The 26,185-nt window shown below is 41.7% G+C and overlaps 2 protein-coding genes across 2 annotated transcripts; one reads left to right on the top strand and one right to left on the bottom strand.

Annotated features, from left to right (window-relative positions):
- Window positions 1–397: 397 nt before the first annotated feature.
- On the bottom strand, window positions 398–898 carry LOC145806771 (uncharacterized). Its single transcript, XM_082904583.1, has one exon. The coding sequence runs from the start codon at window positions 896–898 to the stop codon at window positions 398–400; it is 501 nt and encodes a 166-aa protein (XP_082760709.1).
- A 1,577-nt stretch (window positions 899–2,475) lies between these two features.
- Window positions 2,476–3,754, top strand: LOC145806772 (G-type lectin S-receptor-like serine/threonine-protein kinase LECRK3). The gene is made up of 3 exons (XM_082904584.1): window positions 2,476–2,540; window positions 2,629–3,022; window positions 3,257–3,754. The coding sequence occupies exons 1-3, from the start codon at window positions 2,476–2,478 to the stop codon at window positions 3,752–3,754; spliced, it is 957 nt and encodes a 318-aa protein (XP_082760710.1).
- The last annotated feature ends 22,431 nt before the right edge of the window (window positions 3,755–26,185 follow it).

The raw sequence follows: 26,185 nt of genomic DNA on the forward strand, positions 1-26,185 counted from the left end.
TGTTTATGATTTGGCATCATTCTTCACATGATTCCATAGTTCATTGCATTGTCATGCACTCATGTTTGTCCCATTTTGCTCATGTTTGAGGATTGTGCATTGTTGCATAGTGTTTAGACCAATATGTGTACATATTTGTTTCGTATGTTGGTGCCTTTTGGTTTAAGTCCATTTGGGCATGTTTGCATTCATGATATTTGCATGCTTGTATTGCATCATGTTTGCGTGCTCGGTATATTGCATGATGCTTAGCTAGTTGCATCACATAACATTGTTGTATACTTGGCACGTTCATGTTACATTAGTTTGAATTGCATGCTTAGGTTGTGTTGCATTTGACATGTTTGTTACCTTAGTTTTGTGTACATGCTTGAGTCACATTGCACTTTTGGCATGCTCATGGATGAGGAGCCAGAGACAGGTTTGATTCATTGAAGCCGAGTTTGAGGAAGTTCTCGTGGTACATGAGCTCTGAAGTGTTTCCCTGGTCTATGAGGACGCGTTCGACGGTAAATCGATTCACGTGTAGTTCAATGACCAATGGATTAATATGGGGGAGCATTATGTCGATAAGATCAGAATCGTCGAAAATGATACTCAGAGCTTCGTGGGGCTGTTTCGCTTGTGTGCGTTGCTTCTGGGGGCCTAAACGAATTGAGTGTATGGTACATGGCGTTGGAAGGCTGTATATCATATGTATAACGCCGAGGGGAGGTGACTCATACCGAAGGGCAACAGTTTTGATTGTGCTCTTCCGGACGTGTTGCTGGAGCCGACCATCTTGCACCAATTCCTCGAGGTGGTCTTTCAAGACATAGCAACTATTTGTATCATGACCATGATCTTTGTGATATTCACAACGCCTGTCCCGCCTTCTCATGTCAGGAGGTCCCACCATCTTGGACGGCCATTTGAAGAACGAAAGATGTTAGATTTTGGTCAAAATCGAGCTGATTGGCTCTGATAGTTCCGTATATTTCTTGTCGGTGCTCTTTGTGCGCCTACTATTGACCTGCAGTTGCTCATTTGCCTGGTGTGAGCATTGATCGCTGGATCGGTGAGAGTCCTGTCTCCTGTCTCGTTTAGCCCACTGTCGTGGTTCAGGGCTCTAAGGTGGTGCGAAACTTATTGGCTAAGCAATTTTGGGAAGGGCCGTTTTGTTGGCCACGTGTCCGGCTTTAACCCGCAAGATGTCATCTTCCACTTTCCAGTATTCCTCTACTTTCTTCATCAATCCCCAGACTGTTTTGGGGGGTCTTCTAGTCAAGGAACTGCGGAGGGCACTATCTGGGTGTAATCCCATTTTGAAGGCGGTGATGGCCATGGAGTCGTTACAAGCATCGTCAACAAGATTAAAGCATTCCCAATATCGCGCCAAATATGCTCTTAGTGTTTCTCCTGGCAGGATTTGCATTGCCCAGAGAGAGTTGGCTTGCTTCGGCTGGACTTCGTTGGTGATGAATCTGGCCCTGAAGGATTTTTGTAGTTGGTGGAAGGTTTTGATCGAAGCTGGCTCCAGTTTATAATACCACCTGACTGCCAATGGTCCCAAACTGTTGGGAAATATTCGACACATAAGGGCCTTGTCGTCTGTATGCAATGTCATGGCCTACTTGTAGTGGCGGATGTAGCCGGTGGGGTCGGATTTGCCGTCGTACAAGGTGAACAACGGTGCTTTGAACTTCTTGGGTAGCGCAGCCTTTGCAATCCGTCGTACGAAGGGATTGTGTTGGTCTTCGTCCGAACCGTTCCTTCTTCGCTTGTGCATTGCACGGGGACTTTCTTCGGAAGAAGTGGTGGTTTCGTGTCGTCCCTTCTTCTTGGGCTTTGGGGAGAATGAGTCGAAGTCGCTATCAGTGTCTTGTCGTGCTCGAGGTTGTCGACCACTTGCCTTCGGAGGTCATTCTGGATTTGGGCGCATAACTTGCTTGGACTTCGCCATTTCCAAGGCCAAATCTTCATGTTTTCTAACCTCTGTTCATTTTGCTTTGCTTGTTCCATGATCACCTGCATTGTCTCGTGCTCCGAAGTCGATGGTGAACCGAAATTCAAGGCACGTCTTGCGGCGATAGTCTCTGTTCCAAGCAAGTTTGTTGGAGTGGTTTCCTCTTGCGGTATAGGGTCGACAGTGACTGTCGGAGGATCTTCCGTCACACTCACCATGGATGTGCTTGAATATTCCCACAGACGGAGTCAATTGTGGAAAAGTGGTTTGAAAATACTCTTCTGATCTTGGGGAACGCTCGAGATCCTCTTTCGGTCACCTAAAAAGGAATATACACTCCGGCGGGGGTGCCGGAAATAGCACTCCGACGGACAAGTCAGTAACCACACTCAGGAATACTTATATTCTAAGTTAAGCACTACAATTCTCACATACCTTTCTTAGTCTGTTGTTCCTTTATTTATACTTGTTTCCTGGGCCTCGTGGCCAGGCCCACTTGTCGCTCATCATCCTCTTATTTACTCGGGTCCATGGTTCAGTATCTGTACGGCCCATCTATTATATTCGGCATCCTTATCGTGCAAAGTAGAGCCATGTAATATATGTCTTCTAGAGTATGCTTCTGACTATTCCAATTATTCGGCTCCCACAATTGTTAATTGCCATGCTTTCCTGAAGTATAGGAAAAGCGATCCTCGAACTCTTACTTCTCCTCCGGTTCCAGAAACAAAGAAGAACCAGAGGACTTTAATTCTCGTTGGATCGGTTTTATTGGGTAGCTCTGTGTTCATCAATTTTGTATTGATTGGTGCTGTTTGCTTGGGCTTTTTCCTCATCCACCACAGGAAAAGCATAAAAAGTCATCATGACAATCACAGTGCTGTGGAGAGTAATCTTCGTTGTTTTACTTACGAAGAGCTTGTAGAAGTTACAAATGGTATCAAGGAAGAACTGGGAAGCGAAGCTTTTGGTATTGTTTACAAAGGGGCGATACAAATGGGTTCTAGAGTTGTTGCAGTGAAGAAACTAGATAGGGTGGTTCAACAGAAAGAGAAGGAATTCAAAACTGAAGTAAATGTAATTGGGTAGACACATCACAAGAATCTGGTTCAACTGCTCGGATTTTGTGACGAAGGACAACATCGGATGTTAGTGTACAAGTTCATGAGCAATGGGACTTTAGTAAGCTTTGTCTTTGGGGAAAAGAAGCCAAGTTAGAACCAAAGGACCCAAATTGCATTGGGGATTGCCAGAGGACTTGTGTACCTACATGAAGAATGTAGTTCCCAGATTATCCATTGTGATATAAAGCCTCAGAACATACTTTTGGATGATTATTACAATGCTCGGATTTCTGACTTTGGGTTGGCTAAACTTCTGAAGTTGAATCAGAGTAAGACCAATCCTGCTACCATTATAGGGACAAGAGGATATGTTGTTGTGGAGTGGTTCAACAGAAATCCAATCAGTGCAAAGGTTGATGTCAATAGCTATGGTGTGTTGCCACTGGAGATCATTTCTTGTCAAAAAAGTGTCAGCGATTTGGAGGTTGGTGAAGAAGAGAAAGTAATTCTGACTTATTGGGCTTATGACTGCTTTCAGGAAGGAAGATTGGATACTTTGGTTGAAAACAATATGGAAGCGTTAAATGACTGGAAGAGGGTGGAGAGATTTCTGATGATTGCCATTTGGTGTATTCAAGAAGATCCATCTCTGAGGCTTACAATGAGGAAGATCACCCAGATGCTTGAAGGAGTTGTTGAAGTTGATGTGCCTCTATGTCTATCTCAAGTTTCTTTTACTAGTTAGGCTTGCTTTTGTTGCTCTGTTATAGTGGTTCTGTTGTGTACGTTGTTCACTAAAAAATAATGTATGGTCATTCAATTTGTGTGTTGTCTAAGTAAGAGAGTTCTTTAATTGAACAAATATAGTGTATGGTTAGCTAAGTTTTTTAGTACAGGCAGGTTCTGTCTTGTGTTGTTCCTATTATATGGCATAGACTCCCATTTATATTATTAGAAAGTACTCACTGAAACTCTCTATATTTCAAAGGAAAGACTTAAAACAATTTTTGGGATGGTCAGACAGGATGGTTTGATGACCTCAAACAGTTGAAACATTTTGTTAATTCTCGAAGAGAATGAAAACTTCAACAATTTGGTTTTGCTAAAGAGATAGTATAACCGTGGTATCACGGAAGGAAATCACACTCTTAGTGGCATTTCAAAAATGCCGCCTTAGGTTTGAAAAACACTACCATAAGAAAAAGTGACATTTCTGATTTGCATCGCAAATGCAGCTGCTGTTTTAGGCTTACAACGTTTCAAAAACATCAATAATGTCTTAGGACGACGATTATGAAAAATGTTGCTATATCCTAATATCCTAACGTCTATCACCTTCTTTCCGTCTCTCTTAACTAATGATGTCATATCCAACATTTAGTGGCACTTTCAAGAAACACCACATTTTTTTTTTTTGGAACTTCCAAACCCCTTATCATACCAATTTTAGCCTATCGGTTTAAAAAGAAAATTCTAGTATTCCACCAAATCAAAAAATCATTTGAAAATTCTCACCAAAAAACCAAAAAAAAAAAAAAAAGAAAAGAAAAAAAAATTGATCATTTGAAAAAGAAAAAAAAAATCATAGGGCAACCATTATTCCTACAAAACCAAATACTGTCTTGAAACCACACAATCCATTGTTGTAGACTACAGTTAGCTTTCTTCTTAGTTTTCAAATAGACAATAATCAAAGCAAAATCAACCTACTAGTTAACCACTACTCAAAGTAGTAGAGCCATACACAGAATTAGCTCACCATAATGAGCTCTAGCAGAGGGATGACATCTATATCCAGTAATATTTGATTCTTGAGGACCGCCTAACATTGATATGTGCCAAGAAGCCATAAATAATTGATAGCCCCCATCAGGTCCTCCAACACAAGTTCTAGTATAAGTAGGTATCAACTATAACAGAAAAGAAAACTTGTGACAAAACAAATAATGCAAGAAAGGAAAATTTCAATATTATCACTAAAGCATTTGCTAACAGTTTTGCAGAAAATATTAACAAAGATTGTGTCAAACATCCATGACATCAACACATAGCAAACAAGAAAGTCAAACAGCAAGTCACCAATTCTGTAACGCCCTCAAAATAATACATATAAACCTACATTCTCGACAGACATAGACATAAGAGAATAAAGCATATTTCCATTTATCAGAGTATTAAGTACAAAAGTATTACATGTTGACATCAAAAGTAAATGCCCTACGGGCTTACAAATTTCCAAGTCAACACTTGGATACAACAAAAGAAGAGTTCTAACTCTTTATACAAAATAAGCCCTTGGCTTGATTTACATGTAATACAAAAAGGAAACAACAAAAGAGTCACTCAGCCTCTAAGCCTCTCAAACTACGTCCTTGGAGGTGGCATACCATCTGTACTTGAAAATGATGTCCCATAAAGGGTGAGCCAAAGCCCATTAGAGATATACTAAACCACATATGAGAAATAACTAAAACATTAGCATTTGATAAATGTTTAACTCATGCAAACCAACATACATCTCTTTCATAACAAATCCATATTCACAATTATATTTCAATCTTTTTCCATTTCATTATCCAAACCAATTCATAGATATGGTTCCCTGTTTACCCCCAACAGTTTATGATGAGACTACAACTCATATTAAAGCTTTTAAATACTTCAATTCATCTACGTTATGTAAACATAATAAGATTTCGGGACTTTCACCCTGGACACTCCGGCCAACTTAGTTATCAATGGAGTCTATCCCCTATCTCCTCCCAAACAAGTTTGAGAGTGTATCCCCTATCTCCTCTCAAACCATAGAGTACATCCCCTATCTCCTCCTAAACAATATACATATACAATGTATTTAAACACTTATCATATACAATGATCAATCAACACACATATTCGGTGTATTACTCCAACCGTCATATTCAATGACATATTGCAGATGATTAGTTTTAGTTTTTCCTAATCAACATACAGTGTCTACAACAATCAAGACTATCCTCCACCGATAGCCCAAGCAGTTATCCTTAAACAGATAATAAATTTATCAAACAGATAAAATATCAACATTTTCATAGGTGAGTGATTAACTAATCCAACTATACCATTCAATCCCATAATTTCCCAATTTCATGATTTCCAAATCAATTTCACCCTTTCTCAAATTAATTATTCAATGTAACTAGGGCATTTTTTCCCATTTTTCAAATATTGATCCTAAGACCAAATTCCATCAATTCGACTCACAAACCCCCATTCTCAAGGCCTTATATGCACATGGAGCTTTAAAACACAAAATCCCCCTTTTTATAATTTCAACACAAACCCCACTTTTATTCCAAAATTACCATAATTCACCAATTAATCAAAATGACTAAAATTTATGTCAAAACCCATAAGAAGGAGTAGGGTATCCCTACCTCAAATGGAGAGACTCAAAGGAGAAGATGACGGAACTCAAGATGCTCCAAATCCGAATATTTTCGGATCAAAACGTAGCCCACACCAAGCTCTACACTTTATACAAATGAACTAGGGTAGAAGGCTCCAAGAACATGGAGTATTTCAAGAGAGAAGCTACGTAGAGAGAGAGGGAGCAGCCGATCTTGGGTTTGAGTAAAAGAGAAGAAGGAAAGTGAAGAAGAAGCTGTTGCTGCGAATTGGTATATTTGATGCTCGCTCAGCGAAGGAGTGGTCGCTCAAGCGACTAGACGCAAAGAAACCTCGCTCAAGTGCAGAAAGCCTCGCTCGAGCCAACAACATGAAGCTTCAGGTCTGCAACCCAAAAGCACACTCGAGCAAAGAAAAGGTCACTCGAGCGAAGAATCCCAAAACATAGTCCTCGCTCGCTCGAGCGAAGGAAAGCTCGCCCGAGCCATGAAACACAACCTTCAGGTCCAAAACTAGATGTAGATGGACGCTCGAGCGAAGGAAACCTGGCTCGAGCGAAGTGACTAAAACACAAAGCTCGCTCAAGTGACAAAAGCCTCGCTCGAGCGATGACACCAAAAACTGGGCAGCAATACTTTGTTTCTAATCCCAACCAACCTGTTACAAACCTGCCCAACACATCCTAAAACTCATATACAAAGAATTAAGGAGTGGAAATGAAACATATACAACAACAAACATCTACGGAACCGAGTCCGGAATACAACAACCAATGGAGGGAAAACCGAGATCACTATAAATTCACTAGATAAAAGATGCTTAAAATTATACAATCTTCTAAAAAGTTCATACCAAATATGCATTTTGGTAAGAAGATATTACTTAAAGAGTGAAAAATCTAAAAGCCCTAGAGATATTGATTCGTGATTATGTTTCAATTTAAGCAGTGAATTCCAATCCCAATCAAACAATCAATAACAAATCGCACAACGATTTAACTTTGAAAAAACCACAATTGAAGCGCCTTCAATTGTGATAAAAAAAAAAAGCACAAGCCAAAGCTATTAAGCAATCTGTTAAGAAGATAAAATAGAATTACACATGTGTACCCTCAATTACTGAGCGAATCCATGCCCAAATTGAACTGACCCCGATGTGCCTCTTCCACCACCTTCTTCTCCTTGGAATTGTCTTACCCATCGTTGAATCCACAACATTGATGTCGAATCCACGATGATGAGCCATTCCAGAATCCACCAAAGCTTCAGGCCCAAGTTCCTTGGAATCCATTTAAGAACACCTCTCTCTTTTGGGAATAAAAGATTAAAGATAAACCACTTGATGAAACCAATATGAAACTCGTAGATCTACCAATCACTCTCAAATCATCAAAGAAACACTTACAAAAATACCTTCCAATAACACTTACAAAAATACCTTCCAATATAGAAAACCTTGGTAGCGCTGCTCTCCTAGAATTTGGACAGCTTTAACCCTAAAAATAGCAAATGGCGCACTTTATAATAAGTAGATTCAGGAAGACAGCTCCAGCGCACACTTCACCACTCGAGTGGTATGAGTAAAGGCGATGAAAAGCATATAGGCCAACCGCTTGAGTGCAACATTCACCGCTCGAGCTGTAAAACTTGCTTCCTAGAAGTTCAATTTGCTAGCAGAGATACTAGATGCTACTATTCACCGCTCGAGCACACAAATGACTGCTCAAGCGATCAAACAGCTCAATACCTGTACATAGTCAATGAAGTGGTAAACATGAAAGGTTCAAGATCAAAAACTTCTCTGCATAGGCACAATTCGGGTTGGATTCACATCTAAACACTCACATCCTCACTGAAACAAAAAAGTGAATAAAGTTACAATTGATAGGAGGTTTGTCAAACGGGATTGCCAATTACAAAAACCTAACAAAGAGAAACATGGAGAAATCATACTTACCAAACAGGAAACAATTATAAATTCCAAATGCCACTTCCTCAATGCATTGTCACAACACAAACTAGCCTATTATAAATACCAAAAATATTTTATAAATGAACTTGTATAATAAGATATTTGAGGTAAGTTTCATCAATTGACATTTAGTTATTATCAACAAACATAATGATCAAATTTCAATTCCTAAATTTCATAGGCCAATCCTTGCTTGCTTCAAATTTAATCATATGGTCAATTATGACAGAGCACATCAAACATATCATGTGAGTTCAACAATTCAAAAGTAGAGAAAAACAAGTTTGTTTGAAACACCACCATATTCACCATAATAGAACCTTGTGGCCCCTCATTTGGTCAAGGAAACATGTAAAAGTTCTCTATAGAAGAAATTTTTTATGAATTTTTTAACAAAAAAGTATACCATAGGCATCAACAGTATGATAATGAGAATGAAAAGTTTATATATTATAATTACATAAAGAAACAAGAAACAATACCATATTGTTGCCAGTGAAATAACAATGAATGTTTATTGAATCAAATAACTGAAACTTACTTGTCATTTTGATGTAGGACAAATAGGGACAAAGCTGAATTTTCAAAATAGAGGTTATTTGATGGCCTAAACAATGAATAATTTAGGATTTTAAGGGTTAAATTGAAGGCTAATAGATATGGGAAGGGATTATGGTTGATTTGGGGGTGATTGGATAAGGTTGAGGTTGAAAAGTGCACTTTTAGAGGGCTGTGAATAGTAATCCGAGAATAGTAAATTGTAACAGAAAAGAAGAAAAAAGAAGAGACGAAGATAGATCTATTCATCACATCTAGATTCCGTAGGCATCACATCTAGGGTTTGATTGCATCACATAGTCCATAAAGAAGTTTCAAAGCTCTCAGCTTTTTATAAAATATCAACTCTAGAATAAGGAGACTTCCTAAACTAACTATAACCAAAAAAAGGAAACTATTAGCATATCTTTAATTTCTAAAACTAATTTAAGACCAAATAAGAAACAAAAACAAAGACTAATTAAATTTGACCCACTAGGCGGCCCATACAACCTATGTTAGTAAATATAAAATTACCCAAATACCCCCTGCCTAAAAATCCTAGAAAACATTAAAATAATAATAAAATAGAACTATAATAATATTAGAAACATGATTATGTATGATTCCTATGGATTTCTCTTTGAAATCACTCCAATTTCCAAATATCACATCTTTGAACTTACTCTTCCTCTAACTTCTTATATTCTGCATCACGTTATCCAATAAAAACAATTAGCTAGAGTTTATAACTACAAATGCCTTTCTTTTATCCTCAGCCATAGAAAATCAATTAGTTTCTTGTATTTTTATATGCAACCATAAAAGAAATTAGATCAAGCGGAAGAAACAAAATGAAACATCCAGTTTGTGCATTGTGTTGTGCCAGGGTATTCCGACTGAAACCAAGATCAATTCAAATGCTTTCAAGTGGTCATGTAGACAAAAGAGCAAATGCCACAATCCAAAATATCGATTAGAGAGATAGAGAAGGGGTTGGTTTTTGTTGTGTTTGTTTTGAGGCAAAGTGTGTAATTTATTATCGTCAAAACAACGTCGGAATACCTTATAATAAGTAATATGGCACTTTAGAAAAGTTGGGGCCGGTCGATATCTAGCAATGGGTTAGAAAACTGAAAAATTAAATAAATACCTTTAAATTTTGGCCAAAAGTTAAACAAACATATTACTTCGCACCAAGGGGGCAAAAAGAAAACAAAAACTCAACGCCATTGAGACAATTCTTACCATTCCAGCATTATTAGTTGCCACTATTTAAACAACTAATTGCATAAATATGGAAGTGAAAAATATGGAAGCAAACCTCGAATACAAGAGCATAAATATGGAAGCATTCCCCCAATTGGTTATCAAATGAAGCTGTCAAACTTTCTCTAAATCCAAGTTGCATATATCACCACAAGACCAATCAATAGTATACAAGGATTCTACGAAAGGCACATTTACAGTTTACACCAAATATATAGAGATCAATGATCAAACAGTGAAATAAATAAAGACCCAAAGCTAGTCATGAAACAACAAATGGAGGACAAAAACAGAAAAAAAAAACACTTTCACACACACACACACACAGATTCAGATTTGGAAATCGATAGCAAAAAAAAATACAGATTTAGAAGAATCGACAGCAGAAACATCGAAGGTTGCACACATCTCAAATTTGCAAATCTCTAAGTTGAAGATAATGCAACCAAAAGAAAATTGTAACCATTAGACAAATTGATGGTAAATAAACAAACGATATATTTGGTGTAATAGCCATCTCCAATATTGTGAGAACCCGAATATAAAAATAGAGTAAATAATTAAATAATAATAATTTTACAATCTCAAATATCTTGATGGTAAATCCTAAAGTGCAAATGAAATATTATTGGAGGGTCTTTTAATTAATTTTTAAACCTAAAATAAATTTATGGTGGAAATCTCTAATTTAGAGGCAAGATTTACTATTAAAATAAATAATAATAATAATAATGTTAGATGATAATACTAAGTGGATTGGTAGTTATGTATATAAGGATAACAAAAACCCTAACTCTTGTTATAATTGTTTTCCATAACACTAGCAGCCCTAGCAGCCGTGGGTTATGAAGGTAAGTGAGGGGTTATTCAATCATCAAGATTATTTTTGTAGCCAAGAAGGAGAGCTCTGTGTGTGTGTTGTGCCCTATGGCCTCTTAGGTTTTCTTCTCTTCTTTCTTTGTTCTTTATCCTTATTCTATTGTTATTTAATTCATGGATGGAGAGGTTGTAGGTGTATGTATTTTGCGTCTATATATATATATATATATACTGTTAAGAAATCTGAGGAGTTAAATTCATGTATAAAGAATTGGTGTAATTCTTAGTTCAAAAATTCTGCACAGAATCACAAGCTTTAAAAATCAAAAAACCATATCAAACGGATGAATTTTGATCTGAAATTTTTACGGTTGATTAATTACATATTGAATTGTATACCAGAATTTTATTATAATTTTTGGGAGTCAAAATCCATATAAACTGATGAGTTCAAATCTGTCCAGAAAACTGGTTTAAAACAGTAACTTTGAAAGTGTCGTCCTCTTTGGGTATAAATCCAAAAATTATCAAATTAGGATCATTAGAACCGGTTACGAGTCTAGTTTCTGAAATTTTTGGACTTGCATTGATTGCTCTTGTATACTAAGAGAACCATTAAATTCTTTAAAGTGCTGCAGAAAATAATCTGTTCGGGTATAATTAACTGTGAATAATTATTTTGATAAGCAAACCAAGTAAAACCAATGGATTTGAAACTTAGGATATATTAGTTCATATTTGGAGGATTTTGGAATTTTTCTAATAGCGTGGAGTGGGTTTTTAATTTTCAAAGTTAGTGAATATGGGAAAACTTGTTTAAAATTCTATTTTAACTTAAGGTTACTTTTAATTAAGTTTCGATCTGAACCCATATCTTGGGTAATTTTAGACCTCGAAGAACATGAACTTAGGTAATATTTAAGAGTAACAGTGAGTTGGGTTGAGCCGTATTAGTGTGCTTTAGTTTGGGGTTACTTAATTTATTATTCCTTTTAGTATGTTAAATTAGTAGTGACGTGTAGTTTTAATACTTTATTCAGGGCACTAGTTGAACTTTATACTCCATTCGAGGATAACATTATTCCGTTTTCAAGTGAGTAGTTTCATGCTACATATTTTTATAAATTTTCCCTTACCCTGAACTGTTGGAAAATTTAATTGTTGTTTCAGGACTAAACTAATTTGATAAATTATTATATTATCCATGGAATCAAATTATTTTCTAAAACATGTGTAAACTTGGCATACCATAAACTATTTGTTATGGTCTCATGTTTATAATAGTGAACTGCCATGTTTTGCAAAACCGAAGTGTATTGATTATTGGGACCATCTGTATATTTTAGTCCAGGGAAATTATTCCACTGTGTGTGGTGACTCTGGCCACTAGGGAGCAGATCCAAGTTAGGTTGTGATGACTCTAGTGCTCAACGATTGTAAGGAAAAGACGTAGGCTGGGCTAGGTGACCTTCAATCGGATCGTCTTAGAAAAAAGACCCAGGTTGCCACCCCGAGGATGACTCTTGGTTCGATATTGGATCCAACAGACTTATTGCCTTGAGAACTGTATGGCATGTTACTAGTTATTCTTAGCACCCAGAAAATTATTGGTGCTCATGTTGTAATCTGTTTTAAGTGAAAAATGCCATTTATCATGTTCTTGAGAGACATGAGTATTTTAACTGTTGAACTGTGGAACCTTCTTTTTGAAACAGATTATCTTTATCAAAACTGTATGACAATCTAATTTCTGTGATATATATCTTATTTTGGAATTGAACCATGTTTTCAAAATTGTATTTACTATCCATGTTGCTACTCACTGAGCTATAAGCTGACTTAGTTGTTTATCATTTCCAGGTGTTAGAAGGATTTAGAGTAGACTCGTGGCATAGCGAGGACTCAATTGCATGGACCTCTATGTGTCTCCATGAGACTGTCTGCTTAACACTTTCATAAATGCTTTCAGTTTGCCTTATTGGTAAAATATATTACTTTTCAATCATTTGAAAATGCAGTAGTGTATTGATTACTATGGGAACTAGTATCATGCATTTTGAAGTACATGGAAACAATGAATGAGCAAGAGTTGGTTTGGGATGTTCTAAAACAGTGTACTTTTTGACTTATTAGCTTATATGGGTTGAGTTTGGGTTGGATTTGATGTGATGTGTTAGAGAGGTGATATGATTTAAATAAGATGATGTGACTTAAATAGGATAGTGACTTTTTGACTTTTTGTATTATTTAGCTTATGCCAAACTTGGCCTTAATTTTGAGATTAAGTTATTCTTTTATAATATATTCAAACAAATTGTGGTCTTGTTTTATGGTCAAATGTCATACACTATGCAAGTGATACCAGCAAAGGTCTGTTCTCTGTAGTTTAGCTAGGAGGGGGAGGGGTGTGTGAGAACAAAGCCTTATTTTAAGGATGCTTTCAAGACAAATTGAAAAACTTAAAAATAAAAGAAAGATAATAAATTTGTTGGATTTAAGATGTGAGAGAGAGTGGAAACTCTCAATTGGTTGCATTTGGGGATTTGAATCTTATTTTTAACAACTATAGAACATGAATGTTTATACGGGGCCACATAACCTTTATCTGATCTATGAATAATTGCAAAGTCAAAAAATAAAACAAATAATAATTCCACAAGGTCTAAACAATCTACGCATTCATTATTCAATACTATCATTTATATTGAATGTTACATATGCAAGAGGAAAGGTGCAGGCTTTAAACACAGCTAGGAAATGCCCCAAGGCTCAAAGTGGGCTGCCTAACTCACTTAGGTTGTTTGCCTCCCAAAAGAGGCAGCAACTGGCAGCAAGGGCAACTTACAGCAGCAGTAAAAACTGCTTTGCAACAGCAGCAGAGCAGCTCTGCAGGAGTAGTAACAACTAGGTGCTTACTGGTCTTCTAGCTACCATTATAAATTTGAGTAGAGAGTAATTTCTTGAGGATTGAGTGTTGTTCTTGAGGGTTAAGTGCTGGTGAGAACATACAGGAGGGTCAAGTGATGTGAGCCATATGGTGAGGTGTAATAACCCTCGTCACTGTTTACCGAATAACCATTGATTACCGTTAAACTGAACTGATTATGACTAATAAGTGTAGACACCCCATTTTTGACCGACCTTAAGACTCAGATGTCACTGATTGAGCGCTTGGTGATGTTGCATAATGTGCTCGTTCAGAAGTTTCAGAGTTGCGGCCGTGAGCCCTGCCTCCGGACTTCCGAACCCTCTTCTGTGCCTTGTCTCGGTTTGCGAACCAGACTCGGTTTTCTCTGTTTCTTTTCCTGAGGGGAGGGAGAGGTCCAGTAGACCATCTCTCAATGTCCGCAGGCTACATTTCGTGGCCGTAGGCCATTTTGCCCACTTCGGAGTCCGGTTTCCGATTTTTCAGGACCGTTGGCCTTGTGCCTCGGTTCGGGACCGCTTAACCATCTCCTATTGCTCCGGTTTTTGGCATACTTCCTATTTGCTCCCTTTTGAGGGACACTGGGGTCTGAGAAACCCACTTCGTGGCCGAATGCCACTTTCGGTGCTTAACAGCCCATTTTTGGGACCTCGAACTGCGCGTTTTGGTCCCCGAGCATTCGTTTTGCAACGGTTTTCGTTCATTTTTGGCAGGTACCTCTGTTTTATCACTAGGGAGGTCACTGAAGGGTGGGAGGTCAGTAATTGTTGCAGCAACCAGTTATACATCCTCCGACGCCCTCCGGCGCCCGTTTTTCACACTTCCGGGCTAATGTTGAACACCTTGGGCCCATTTTCTCGAACTTTGAACCACATATTTGTGATGTACACACATGGGAGGACCCTAAAAGTTGGTGGCCGGCCATTAATGTTACTTGACCCTTTTGACCCCCTTCTTCCGGGCTAATGTTGAACCCCTTAGACCCACATTCTTGAACTTTGAACCACATATTTGTGATGTACACACATGGGAGGACCCTAAACGTTGGTGGTCGGCCAGTAATTCCACCTGACCCTTTTGAACCCCTCTTTTCCAAGCTAATGTTGAACCCCTTGGACCCACTTTCTTGGACTTTTAACCACAGGGTTGTGTTGTACACAGATAGGAGGACACCATCAGTTGGTGGCCGGCCACTAAATCTGATTGACCCTTTTGACCCCTAGCCGGCCGGCTAGGGGGTGTGGCCGGCCGGCCACCTGCAGCAAAAGTAACAGGCCGGCCGAGCTCCTTGCACTGTGCACTTTACAGCTGTGGAGCTTTATCCCCCAGAAAATATCTTTATCCGGGGGATATTTTGTGGGGGAAAGTTTGTCTCCTTTTCCCCCACCTTTACACCCCCTTTTTGGCCCTTATAATAAGAAAGCTATATCATTTGTTGGGGTTAGAAAAATTGCTCTTGAAGCTTCCATACACAAAGCCATCTTTATCCCTCTCATTTCCTTGAAAATTCCTAAGTCCCTAAGCACCATTTCTTCTACACCACCAAGCTCTACCACCACCACCTCATTTCCAGAAACAAGGAAGGCTTCTCAAAGGCTAAAGGAGCTACAAATTGGTCCAAGAAGCAACAAAAGCTTTAGTCTTCAAGGGTGAGTAACATTTCTCCTCTTTGACCCTTTTTCTTGATCCATTTGTAAGCCTTATATGCTTTTTGTTTCAAGCTCCGGCCCTAACTAAAAGGGGCCCTCTTTTGAGCTCATCTTCACTTTTGATTAAGGGCTCAACCCTGTTTGAGCCCTCCATGATGCACTTGCTTCATTGATCCTCTTATATGTCATAATCTTGCATGCTATTTTTGGCCCATGAGCAGTCTGTTTTCGAGCATGTTGTAAACTGATATTAGGCTTATTTTGAGCCCCTCTTCAACATTGAAGAAGGGCTCAACACCATTTGGGACTTCCATGTTGTACTTACCTTTATACTCCTCTTTTCTTCCCCATTCTTGCATGCAATGGCAGCCTACCATGCTTTTGTTTTTGGCCATTTTACAGTTCTGAAAAAGTGCTTATTTTGGTCCATTCTTCATATTTAATTTAGTTCCTTTCATGGTTTGGGACCTCCATATGCCACTTCATGTTATATCTCTCTTTTATTCCCCATTCTTGCATGTTTAGTTAGCCTATCATGCTTTTGTTTTTGGCCATTTTACAGTTCTGAAAATAGTCCTATTTTGGCCCATTCTACATGTTTTATTAATGGTCTTTGGCTGTTTGGTGAATATTTTGCATACCTCATGTTATAGCCACTTTTGAACCTCATTTTGCATCACATTTCTATCATGTTTGTATACTGATTTTGGGGCTTCCATATACTGTAAATATTCATATTTTTGGTCCCTCTTCAGTGTTGTAGAAGGGAATTTTTCAGTTTGGATTTTGCTTATACCACTTGCTTCATTACCCCTCTTTTGGCCCCTATTCTTGCATGCCATTTTTTCCATACCTATGCTTGCTGTTTGGCCATGTTTATAACTGTGAAAGTGCCTTTTTCGGGACTGTCTAGCTTCTGTCTTTGCATTGCATGTCCATATTGTGCATGTTTGGCATAGCTATAGGCCATTTCGGGTGCCTAAATTCGCATTTCGGGACTATTCCATGCATTTGGTATCATTTCGCCTCATTTCGGGACTTTTTTCCCCCATATTTTAGTGCTGAAATTCCATTAGAATGATCACATCATCATTTCCATATCATTTACATCGCATTCTGCCATCGCCTCGGTTTGCGTGCCCGTGTGCACGCATTTCGAGGCACTTCATTTTTATCCGCCGGCATCCTATGTGAGTGTGGCTGAGGCTCACTCATGTTGGTATAAGCCCATATCACATTTCCATATCATTTACATCGCATTCTGCCATCGCCTCGGTTTGCGTGCCCGTGTGCACGCATTTCGAGGCACTTCATTTTTATCCACCGGCATCCTATGTGAGTGTGGCTGAGGCTCACTCATGTTGGTATAAGTCCATACCACATTTCCATATCATTTACATCGCATTCTGCCATCGCCTCGGTTTGCGTGCCCGTGTGCACGCATTTCGAGGCACCTCTTTTTTCAGCCGCCGGCATCCTATGTGAGTGTGGCTGAGGGTCACTCGTGTTGGTATAAGCCCATGTCACATTTCCATGTCATTTACATCACATTCTGTCATTTTCTCGATTTGCATGCCCGTGTGCACGCACTTCGAGGCATCTCATTTTCGTAGCATAGTGCATACTAGGTTGTATCTTAGTTTGCATTCTGTCATTTTCTCAATTTGCGTGCCCGTGTGCACGCATTTCGAGGCATCTCATTTTCATAGCATAGTGCATACTCGGTTGTATCTTAGATTGCATTCTGTCATTTTCTCGGTTTGCGTGCCCGTGTGCACGCATTTCGAGGCATGTCATTCCGTAGCATTGTGTATGTTAGGATTGTATCTTAGTTGCATTTCATGCATATCATGCATATTGCATCGTGTTCGGGATAGGAGTTAGCCCGGGCACGGGAAGTGAGGTACATTTCGTACTCCGAGTGACGGAATGTGTCTCAATTCCCCAGTCACCGACACTCCGGATTATCCATGATGGAGTTAGGTTTTAGCTGTAGTTTCATGTGCATTCATTCTATATTGAGTTGTGCATTTCGACTCCTCGGCCATCATGCCTCGGTATGCGTGATTGGTGGCACGAGGATCGAGACATGCATACATTTGTGAAAATACATTGCTATGCCCCTTTCCTGCTCTCTGTTGCAGCAAAATCAGGAATCAGCAACTTTTCGGGACTTGGCACGCTTTTCAAGAATAACAGGTGTAAACAGAGGCTAATTGGGGCATTCCGGTGGATTTCCGCGCAAGACAACCCGAACATGCATCATCCATCAGAAGCAAGGCAGTCCCTGGCTTGCATGCCAGTTTTATTTATTTTCTTAGTTAATTTGTTAATTAATTAGGAATTTGTACATTATTCGGACTGTAATATTTTGGACTGTAATATTCTTTTATTCGGGACTGTATATTTATTCGGACCCTCTGCGCGAGGGCACAACTGTAATAAGTGTGCGTGAGTGTGATGTATGTCTTCCAACCCCACGTCTTTCTCCCTTTTATTTATCCGCTTATGATGGTTAGATTAGGGCATATTTAAATTAGCATACAGTATGACAGCATGTTTGCATTCATTCATCTGTATTGCATGCACCGGGCTCGGCGCATCATACTAATTGCATTGTACTTTCAATTTCAAAGTTGAATACATGATAGTTGTAACATTTCATATGCCATCTTAGAATAGCCGAGCCTGCTATAATTGCATTTTGCATGTGTTGCATTAGGCATTTCTGTATAGTTAGGATCATGCATGATTTCTAATGAATTCCTATTTTGGCTTGGAGTACTCGGTAAGCTTTATGCTTTAGCATCCTTGCATGCGTGTGAGTGACTGCCATGAATAGCATGCTTACCATGAGGCTATGTGCTTATCTGATATAACTGCCTGAATGCCTGTGGGTGAAGGTTGGGTTACTTAAATTGGAATAAATCATCAAATGTTTTAAAGCCTACTTGCGGGTAGCAAACCATTTTCAAAAACAAACATGAAATGTTTCGTTCCAATTCAGGCGACCCGGTCTATATTTGTATGCTGTGCGCATCACATAGTAACCTAGGCTAATAAACCAGAATAAGAACTCACAATGTTTTCAAAAATTGATATCATGGTTAGTAGAGGCCGGTCTATGACCGGGCGAGCGGGGGTGCTCACGAAGTGACCTTCCCTAATCGTACCCAAGTTCCCGAGCCGAGGCAACTTTGGTGATGACGGACACGTGGCCTTTTGGCACCGAGTCAGGGTTTCCTAAATTTCCCAAAATAAAATATTTAGGTGGCGACTCTGTATCTGGCAAAGCAGTCCATGTTTGGCACTTCTTTCAAAAAAATCTGTTTTTCTCAAAAACGATTTGCCGGATTTGGACTCTTTGGTTCAGACTTAGAACCGTGACTAACGAAAGTCGAGTCCGAGCTGTGGCGATGTCCCCCGCGGGCTTGTTACAGTTTCTGGCGACTCTGCTGGGGATTTAGAGAACTTGACTCGAACTCGTGATATCTGTTTTTGACTACACTTGTGTGTTTCTTTGCATTGCATTTGCATTGGTGCGCCTAGGACACCGTGTTTGCCATCTGCTATTCCTGAACGGTTTGCCGGAGGCTTGTCTTGTCAAGGCATGACCATAAGGCTGACCGGTTGTGGGCTCTACCAGTATGGGAACACAAACCCCGGTTTTACCGGGGCACCCTCTTTGACCATTCGACCTAGTGCATATTCAGATCCATAGTGACCATTCCAAATTAGGACAGGTTGCTTACCCGTTTATAGGTTGTTTGAAACCGCTGCGTGCGTAGTGAAACCCTAGCTCCTGACAAAATAGGACAGGGAAACCCTCCCCCAACATAGGGGTGTTTTGGCCCTCACTCATCTGTTATGTGCTTTAGAGTGCGTCTCTACAGGAATGCATGTATCAATATATGAGTTTGGGTATCAAGCCTGCGGGCATCAGTTCAGTATTGACAGCATCAAGCCTGCGGGCATCAGTTCAGTATTGACAGTATCAGGCCTGCGGGCATCAGATTAGTATATGAGTTTGAGTATTAAGCCTGCGGGCATCAGTTCAGTATTGTCAGCATCAGGCCTGCGGGCATCAGTTCAGTATTATGGGTATCAGGCCTGCGGGCATCAGCCAGTATTTGAGAATTAGTTATCTGCGGATATCAGATTCTGTTTTAGGGGACAGTGATACAGGGATAATAATCAGTGTTTGAGGACAGTGTGTTATTCAGCTTATTGACTGTGTGTTGATTATGCTCGGCTGGGTGTCATGCATTTTATTTTAAGCTGTTATGCTGTCCGTTTATCTGTCTATTTATTTCCTTTTCGCTTTATTTATCTTTTGCTAGGTCAGTTCTAGCACAATTGCTTCCAACCCGACAGGCATTCCCCAAGCACTTTGGACACGAGGTCGTCGACTCCATGGATCTGAGGATCTAATCGACGGACAGCCAGTGTTCCATTCTCTACCCCCTGTTACCAGAAGGAAGCAGAAAAAGCGCAGTGTATCTGAACAGAGATCACCAGAACAGTGGTTTCCCCCATCAGTGGACAGTTGGATTGAGATCCCCATTGAGACAGATCTGCCGGTAGTTCAGATAGATCAAAACAGTATGACGGCACCAACAGGAGTTGAGGAAATGATGCGCCAAATGCAGGAAACCATGCGGGCCATGCAGCAGGATGCCGTTCGCCGAGATGAACTCGCTAAGCAGCAAGCTGAGATTATGACCCAGCAAGCTGAGCTGATTACCAGGCTGCAACAACAGAATACAGCATCTGCTTCACACCAAATCCCTCCTCCGGCAGGGGCTCCATTACCTGAGCAGACACCTGCTGTTCAGAACGCTCCTCCAAACACCCAGAATACTGTGCCGACTATCCAAAACTTACAAGAGGACACGAATCTTCCAACGGGGCCAGCTCCGCCTCCGCTTCCACCACAACTGTCCAAGGTCCATACACCCAATCACCCGGACTCTCCATTCGAGGTCGAGGTTGATCATACAGCTCTGAAATTGAGCAAACTGGAGAAGCTCTTCAAGAAATCCCAATGGGTCAAGGCTATGCCGGATATCGAAGATGGATATACCGAGGAGGCCGTAACACTCCCCGATAGGTTCAAAATGCCACAAATCGACCGCTTTGACGGGACCGGCGACCCCATGGTCCATATCCGACTGTTTGCAGACATCTTGCGGCCAATGGGCCTAACACGACCACAGAAGCTTTCATTATTCGGCCGAACCCTGTCGGGTATGGCCTCCCATTGGTACGCAAAGTTACAAGATGAAGTGAAGAAGAATTGGGATGAAATGGCTGAGGCCTTTGTCGCGCAATATTCATACAACACTCAGATCGAGATCACAACCCGTGATCGAGATCACAACCCGTGATCTCGAAACGACAAGGCAAGAGCCCAAGGAAACTTTCTCGGACTTTGTGATCCGATGGAGGGCAAAGGCGTCAATGATGACTTTAAGGCCCACTGACAAAGATCAAATCCGGATGATTGTGCGCAATCTCCACCCAAAGTTGATGCAGAGAATGATTGTAGTCCCCTTCCCTACTTTCGCAGACTTACATGAGATGGGGGTGCAAATCGAAGACGCAATGAAACAAGGTCTATTTGACCATGACAGGGAACAACCGAGGAGGACCTTCAACCGTAACAACAATGCGGGCCCGAGTGGCGCTGCAAATACGAGAGCCACGGAAGTTAGTATGGTCACCACCACTCCCCCTCCCCCTCCAAGGCCTATGACTGCCACACCCTTCTCCGGCGCGTCCGGAAGCAACACACAAACCAACAGATTCCAACCGCGAGGCCAAAGAACCTTTACCCCACTATATATGCCCCTGACCAAAGTTCTGGGAATATTGATCAGAAAAAATCATTTAAAACCCCTAGAGCCAAAGCCATTACCGAATCCACTCCCCCCCCTCTTATGACCCAGCAAAGTACTGCGCATATCACCAACAACACGGTCACGACACCGACCGTTGTTACAGATTGCGTCATGAGATCCAAGATCTTATTGACAAACAGGTGATCGCGCCTCCTGATAAACCCAATGTCACAACCAACCCTCTCCCGCCACATAACCAACCTCCCCCTCCCAAAAGAATTAATTTTATCCAGACTGGGTCGCATCTTACGATCCTAGCATCTATATTACGCCCACCAACCTACCCAAGCCGGAGGTGCTCCTTCCCGATTGCACTGACTTCTTGTGCATGGTAGACATCTCTAAAACCCAACCAGAACCGATGGTGGTGACCGTCGAAGATAGGGCAGGGCAGATTTTGGGAGAGAATGAGATTGTTGAATCTGGGACTGGACAGAATTTTGCTGGGGGAGCCTATGATCCAAGCAAGTACATCCTATCAACGAGCCGAATTGGGCTAAGTGTAGAATTGCCAGAGACAGGAGAGCTATGCATGATCCGGGGGGATGGATCTGGGCTATGGACAGATGATCTGACAACCGTAGAGGAGGACTTTGCCAACCTGCAATTTCTCGATGACCAGGAACTGGGGGATGCGTCAATCAACTGGTACGATTATGAGGGATCAGCGGAGGCCACTGGATGGCTCGAAGATCAACCAGATGCAGTGGGGGAAGCCCAACCAGAACAGAGCCCGGCAGGGGCAGAAGTATCAGTTGTGGCCGGAATGGCCGAAAGTCAAGTTGTATCGCCGGAGAGCGCCGGTGCTAAGAATTCCGCTCGAGACATGGGCATTACGAATACGGGAATTATTGAACAAACAGCTGTACTGATGCAGCTGGAACGAGAAAAGTTTGAGGAGGCTGAGAGAATTAGGAAAGCTAAAGGGCCTAAGGGGACTGAAAGTACTGTGTGCACGAAAATGGAGAATGCTGCGAGCATGTGGACAGGGAATACTGCGAGTACAACTAAACCGGAGCCAGACAGGTGTCTGTTGGCTGCCGATGGAATGTGGTGGGAAGACGATGACTTATGTCTTGCCCACACGGATGAAGACTGGGGGAATAATCAACCGGATGACACTTGGTACCTCGATGAGGTTGACCACATGACGAGAAGTGGGCAGTATTTCAAACCCCCACACCTGGACCAACCCGAGGCATCCGGGAAGGATAGAGAAGCGGAGAAACAGAAGGAGAAGCAGATTGAAGATGAAGCTGTGTTGAAATAGTTAAAAAAGATACAAGCAGACATCTCCATCTGGGGACTGCTAATGGCATCACGAGTACACAGAGAAGCTGTCTTATCTGCTATGGACAAGTCCAAACTCTCCATAGACACCACGCCTGAACAACTGGTTGGGCTGGTTTTTCCGGGAGGAGGTTCCCCGGCATTAACCTTTTCGGACAAGGAGCTACCGCCTGTGGGCACAAGTCATAACAAACCTCTCTATATTTCTGTGGAATGTAGAGATAAGTGGATACCGGTGGTACTTGTTGATACCGGGTCTGCAATTAATGTCTGCCCGACCAGAACGGCATATGCGATCGGGTTAAAACCCGCGGACTTCGTCCCAACTACCCAAGTGATCAGAGCATACGACAATACCAGCAGAGAAGTGATGGGGACTGTTAAAATTCAAACCAAGGTTGGTCCAGGACAACACAGTATCGAATTTCATATCTTGGACGTTCCCGCAACCTTTAACCTACTTTTGGGGCGACCGTGGTTGCACCAAGTCAAAGCAGTCTCTTCCACTCTACATCAGATGCTAAAGTACCCCCACGGGAAAGGGGTAGCGATCGTTTTCGGGAATTCATCAATCCATCCGCCGCCGGAAGTGTCTACACCTGTCTTGGAGATTGAGCACGGCACGGAGGATGTGTTTTTATCGGGGTTCACTTTGGCCGAGGCTCAAGTGGTGCATAATGTCATGGCTGTGAATGAGGGCATGTACGTTAGTGCACAATCTATCTACCTCATGAACTAGCTAAAACATACCCCCGGGATGGGATTAGGGAGAAGCGGCCGGAAGGGCGTCTCAGTGTTGGCCGAAGTGCCACACAACCCTCACGCCTTTGGACTGGGTTATCTGCCCACCAAGGAGGATTGGGTGAGGAAAAGAAAAGAAATGGCCGGAAGGGCCAGAGCAAAGAAGGCCGGGAAGCCATTTGAGTTAATGCACAGGCCCATCTGGGGTACCCTAAACGGACGTTTCGTCCGGGAGGGGGAAGATTTTCCATTCTGCGGCTTCCCGGAGCCATGGCTAAACGCGGAGGGGACGCGCGTGCCTGGTTTTGAAATCTTCTTCGACATACAATTATCTGGGGATGACGTTGCCGAAGCGCAGACAGACCCACCAACTGAGGTTGAGCAATGTGAAGCAGTGGATCCTGAGGGCATAGAGCTTGAAATGGGGGTAGCACTGGCGAGTCTACTATCAGATCCTCCGATCGGCCAAGAGTGCTTGGGGGATAACTCTTCGGTTTCTGTGATTGGAGATGAAATAGTTGCGGGCTTTCCAACGCCGATCTTGGATGCATCTATCGCACCTTCTCTCATCTGGCAATATGAAGAAGGCTTTTTATCTAGCAGCTCCGGGTTAGGTAGTGACCCGGAATCTGATTCTACCGAATCTTATGCGTCGGAATCAGATTCCAGCTCGACTGAGTCTGAGTCCGGTATTCCTGGGGGTGATAACCCGGATGCCACAGTCCTGTCTAGGTCGTCATTTTCATTTTCTTTTTGAGTCTGTTGTAACAGAGGAATCTGACGGCTTGGAAATATTTAATGAGAATGATGTGGATGTGGTTTCTGAGTATTTTTCTGTGCCTTTGATTTATTGCTTAAATCAGGATTTTCAAAATTTTGATGAAAACAACGAGGGAGAAATTCCCCCAGTTTTGCAACGATTAATTGATCAAGAGCAGGAAAGATTTGTTAAACCTTTAATGGATGAAATCACTACTGTGAATGTTGGTACTGAGAAGGACCCGCGGCTGGTCCAGATCGGGTCCACGTTGTCTTCAGAGGAGCGCGAGCGCTTAGTCGCTTTATTAAAAGATTTCAAAGATGTTTTCGCGTGGTCCTACGAAGACATGCCTGGAATCGATCCTGAGATTGTACAGCACCGGATCCCTCTTGATCCTGAGGCCCGCCCTGTCAAATAGAAACTCAGAAGGATTCGCCCGGACTGGGCTCTCAAAATTAAGGAAGAGGTCACCAAACAAATTGACGCAGGGTTCCTGCTGGTATCTGAATACCCAACTTGGTTGGCCAATATTGTTCCGGTGCCAAAGAAGGATGGCAGAATTCAGGTCTGTGTAGACTTCAGAGATTTGAACAGGGCCAGTCCGAAGGACGACTTCCCCTTGCCGCACATCGATGAATTGGTGGATTTCACGGCAGGACACGCCTTACTTTCGTTTATGGATGGTTTCTCAGGCTATAATCAGATAGTAATGGCACCCGAAGACCGGGAGAAGACTGTGTTCACTACCCCGTGGGGTACATATTGTTATAGAGTGATGCCATTCGGGTTGAAAAATGCTGGAGCTACGTATCAACGGGCAGCAACTACAATATTACATGATATGATCCATAAAGAGGTCGAGGTGTATGTGGACGACATGATTGTCAAGTCCAAAGAAAGAGAGGGCCACTACACCGCCTTACAAAAATTCTTTCAAAGGATCAAAGAGTTTCGGCTGCGACTGAATCCCCAGAAATGCATGTTTGGTGTTACAGCAGGGAAGATGCTAGGGTTTCTGATTACACAAAGGGGCATCGAGGTCGACCCTTCCAAAATCAAGGCCATCTTAGAAATGCCACCACCAAGGACTGAAAAGGAGGTGCGAGGCTTTTTGGGTAAAGTGCAATTCATAAGACGGTTTATTTCTAAATTAACCTTGACTTGTGAACCACTTTTTGGTCTCCTGAAGAAAGGAAAGAAATTCCAATGGGACGGCCGATGTCAAGCAGCTTTTGAGCAGATCAAAGAGTATCTACAGAACCCACCCGTGTTGTCACCACCAGAGCCGGGGAGACCGTTGATATTGTATCTTTCAGTAACTGAGACTACCATGGGCTGCATGCTCGCGCAGGAGTCAGAAGACAAAGTGGAAAGAGCCATCTACTATCTGAGCAAAAAGATGCTGGATTACGAGACCCGCTATACACCGCTGGAGAAGGCTTGTTTGGCCTTGGTATGGGCAACCAGGAAGCTGCGGCACTACCTGTTAGCCCACTCTGTAATGTTGGTTTCGCGTTTGGATCCCATCAAATATCTTTTCGAGAAACCAGCACTTACGGGTAGGCTGGCTCGCTGGCTGCTGTTGCTCTCCGAATTTGATTTGAAGTATGTAACGCGCAAGTCAGTAAAAGGGAGAGCGGTAGCGGAGTTCCTTGCCGACCACCCGGTTGAGGGGGATGAAGCGGTTGAGTATCTATTCCCAGATGAAGCCATTCTGCACGCCGAAGATGAAACTTGGACGATGTACTTTGACGGAGCGTCAAACCAGTATGGGTATGGGATAGGGGTGTTGCTGATAGCGCCTGATGATTCCCGTATCCCTTTAGCATTCAAGCTCCAGTTCAAAGTTTCCAACAATGAAGCAGAGTATGAGGCATGTATTGCTGGCCTGGAAGCAGCCCTGGAACTAGGGGCAAGACGGTTGGAC

The sequence above is a fragment of the Camellia sinensis genome, chromosome 14, assembly GCF_055761805.1.
Source record: "Camellia sinensis isolate YWXY chromosome 14, ASM5576180v1, whole genome shotgun sequence".
Lineage (NCBI taxonomy): Eukaryota > Viridiplantae > Streptophyta > Magnoliopsida > Ericales > Theaceae > Camellia > Camellia sinensis.

Excerpts from the sequence above, each read along its gene's own strand:
- LOC145806772 (XM_082904584.1), top strand. The coding sequence starts at position 2,476 with ATGGTTCAGTATCTGTACGGCCCATCTATTATATTCGGCATCCTTATC. Across the intron at positions 2,541-2,628 it reads ATCGTGCAAAGTAGAGCCAT|GAAAAGCGATCCTCGAACTC; the intron begins GTAATATATGTC and ends CCTGAAGTATAG. Across the intron at positions 3,023-3,256 it reads AATTCAAAACTGAAGTAAAT|CCTCAGAACATACTTTTGGA; the intron begins GTAATTGGGTAG and ends TGTGATATAAAG.
- LOC145806771 (XM_082904583.1), bottom strand. The coding sequence starts at position 898 with ATGGTGGGACCTCCTGACATGAGAAGGCGGGACAGGCGTTGTGAATAT.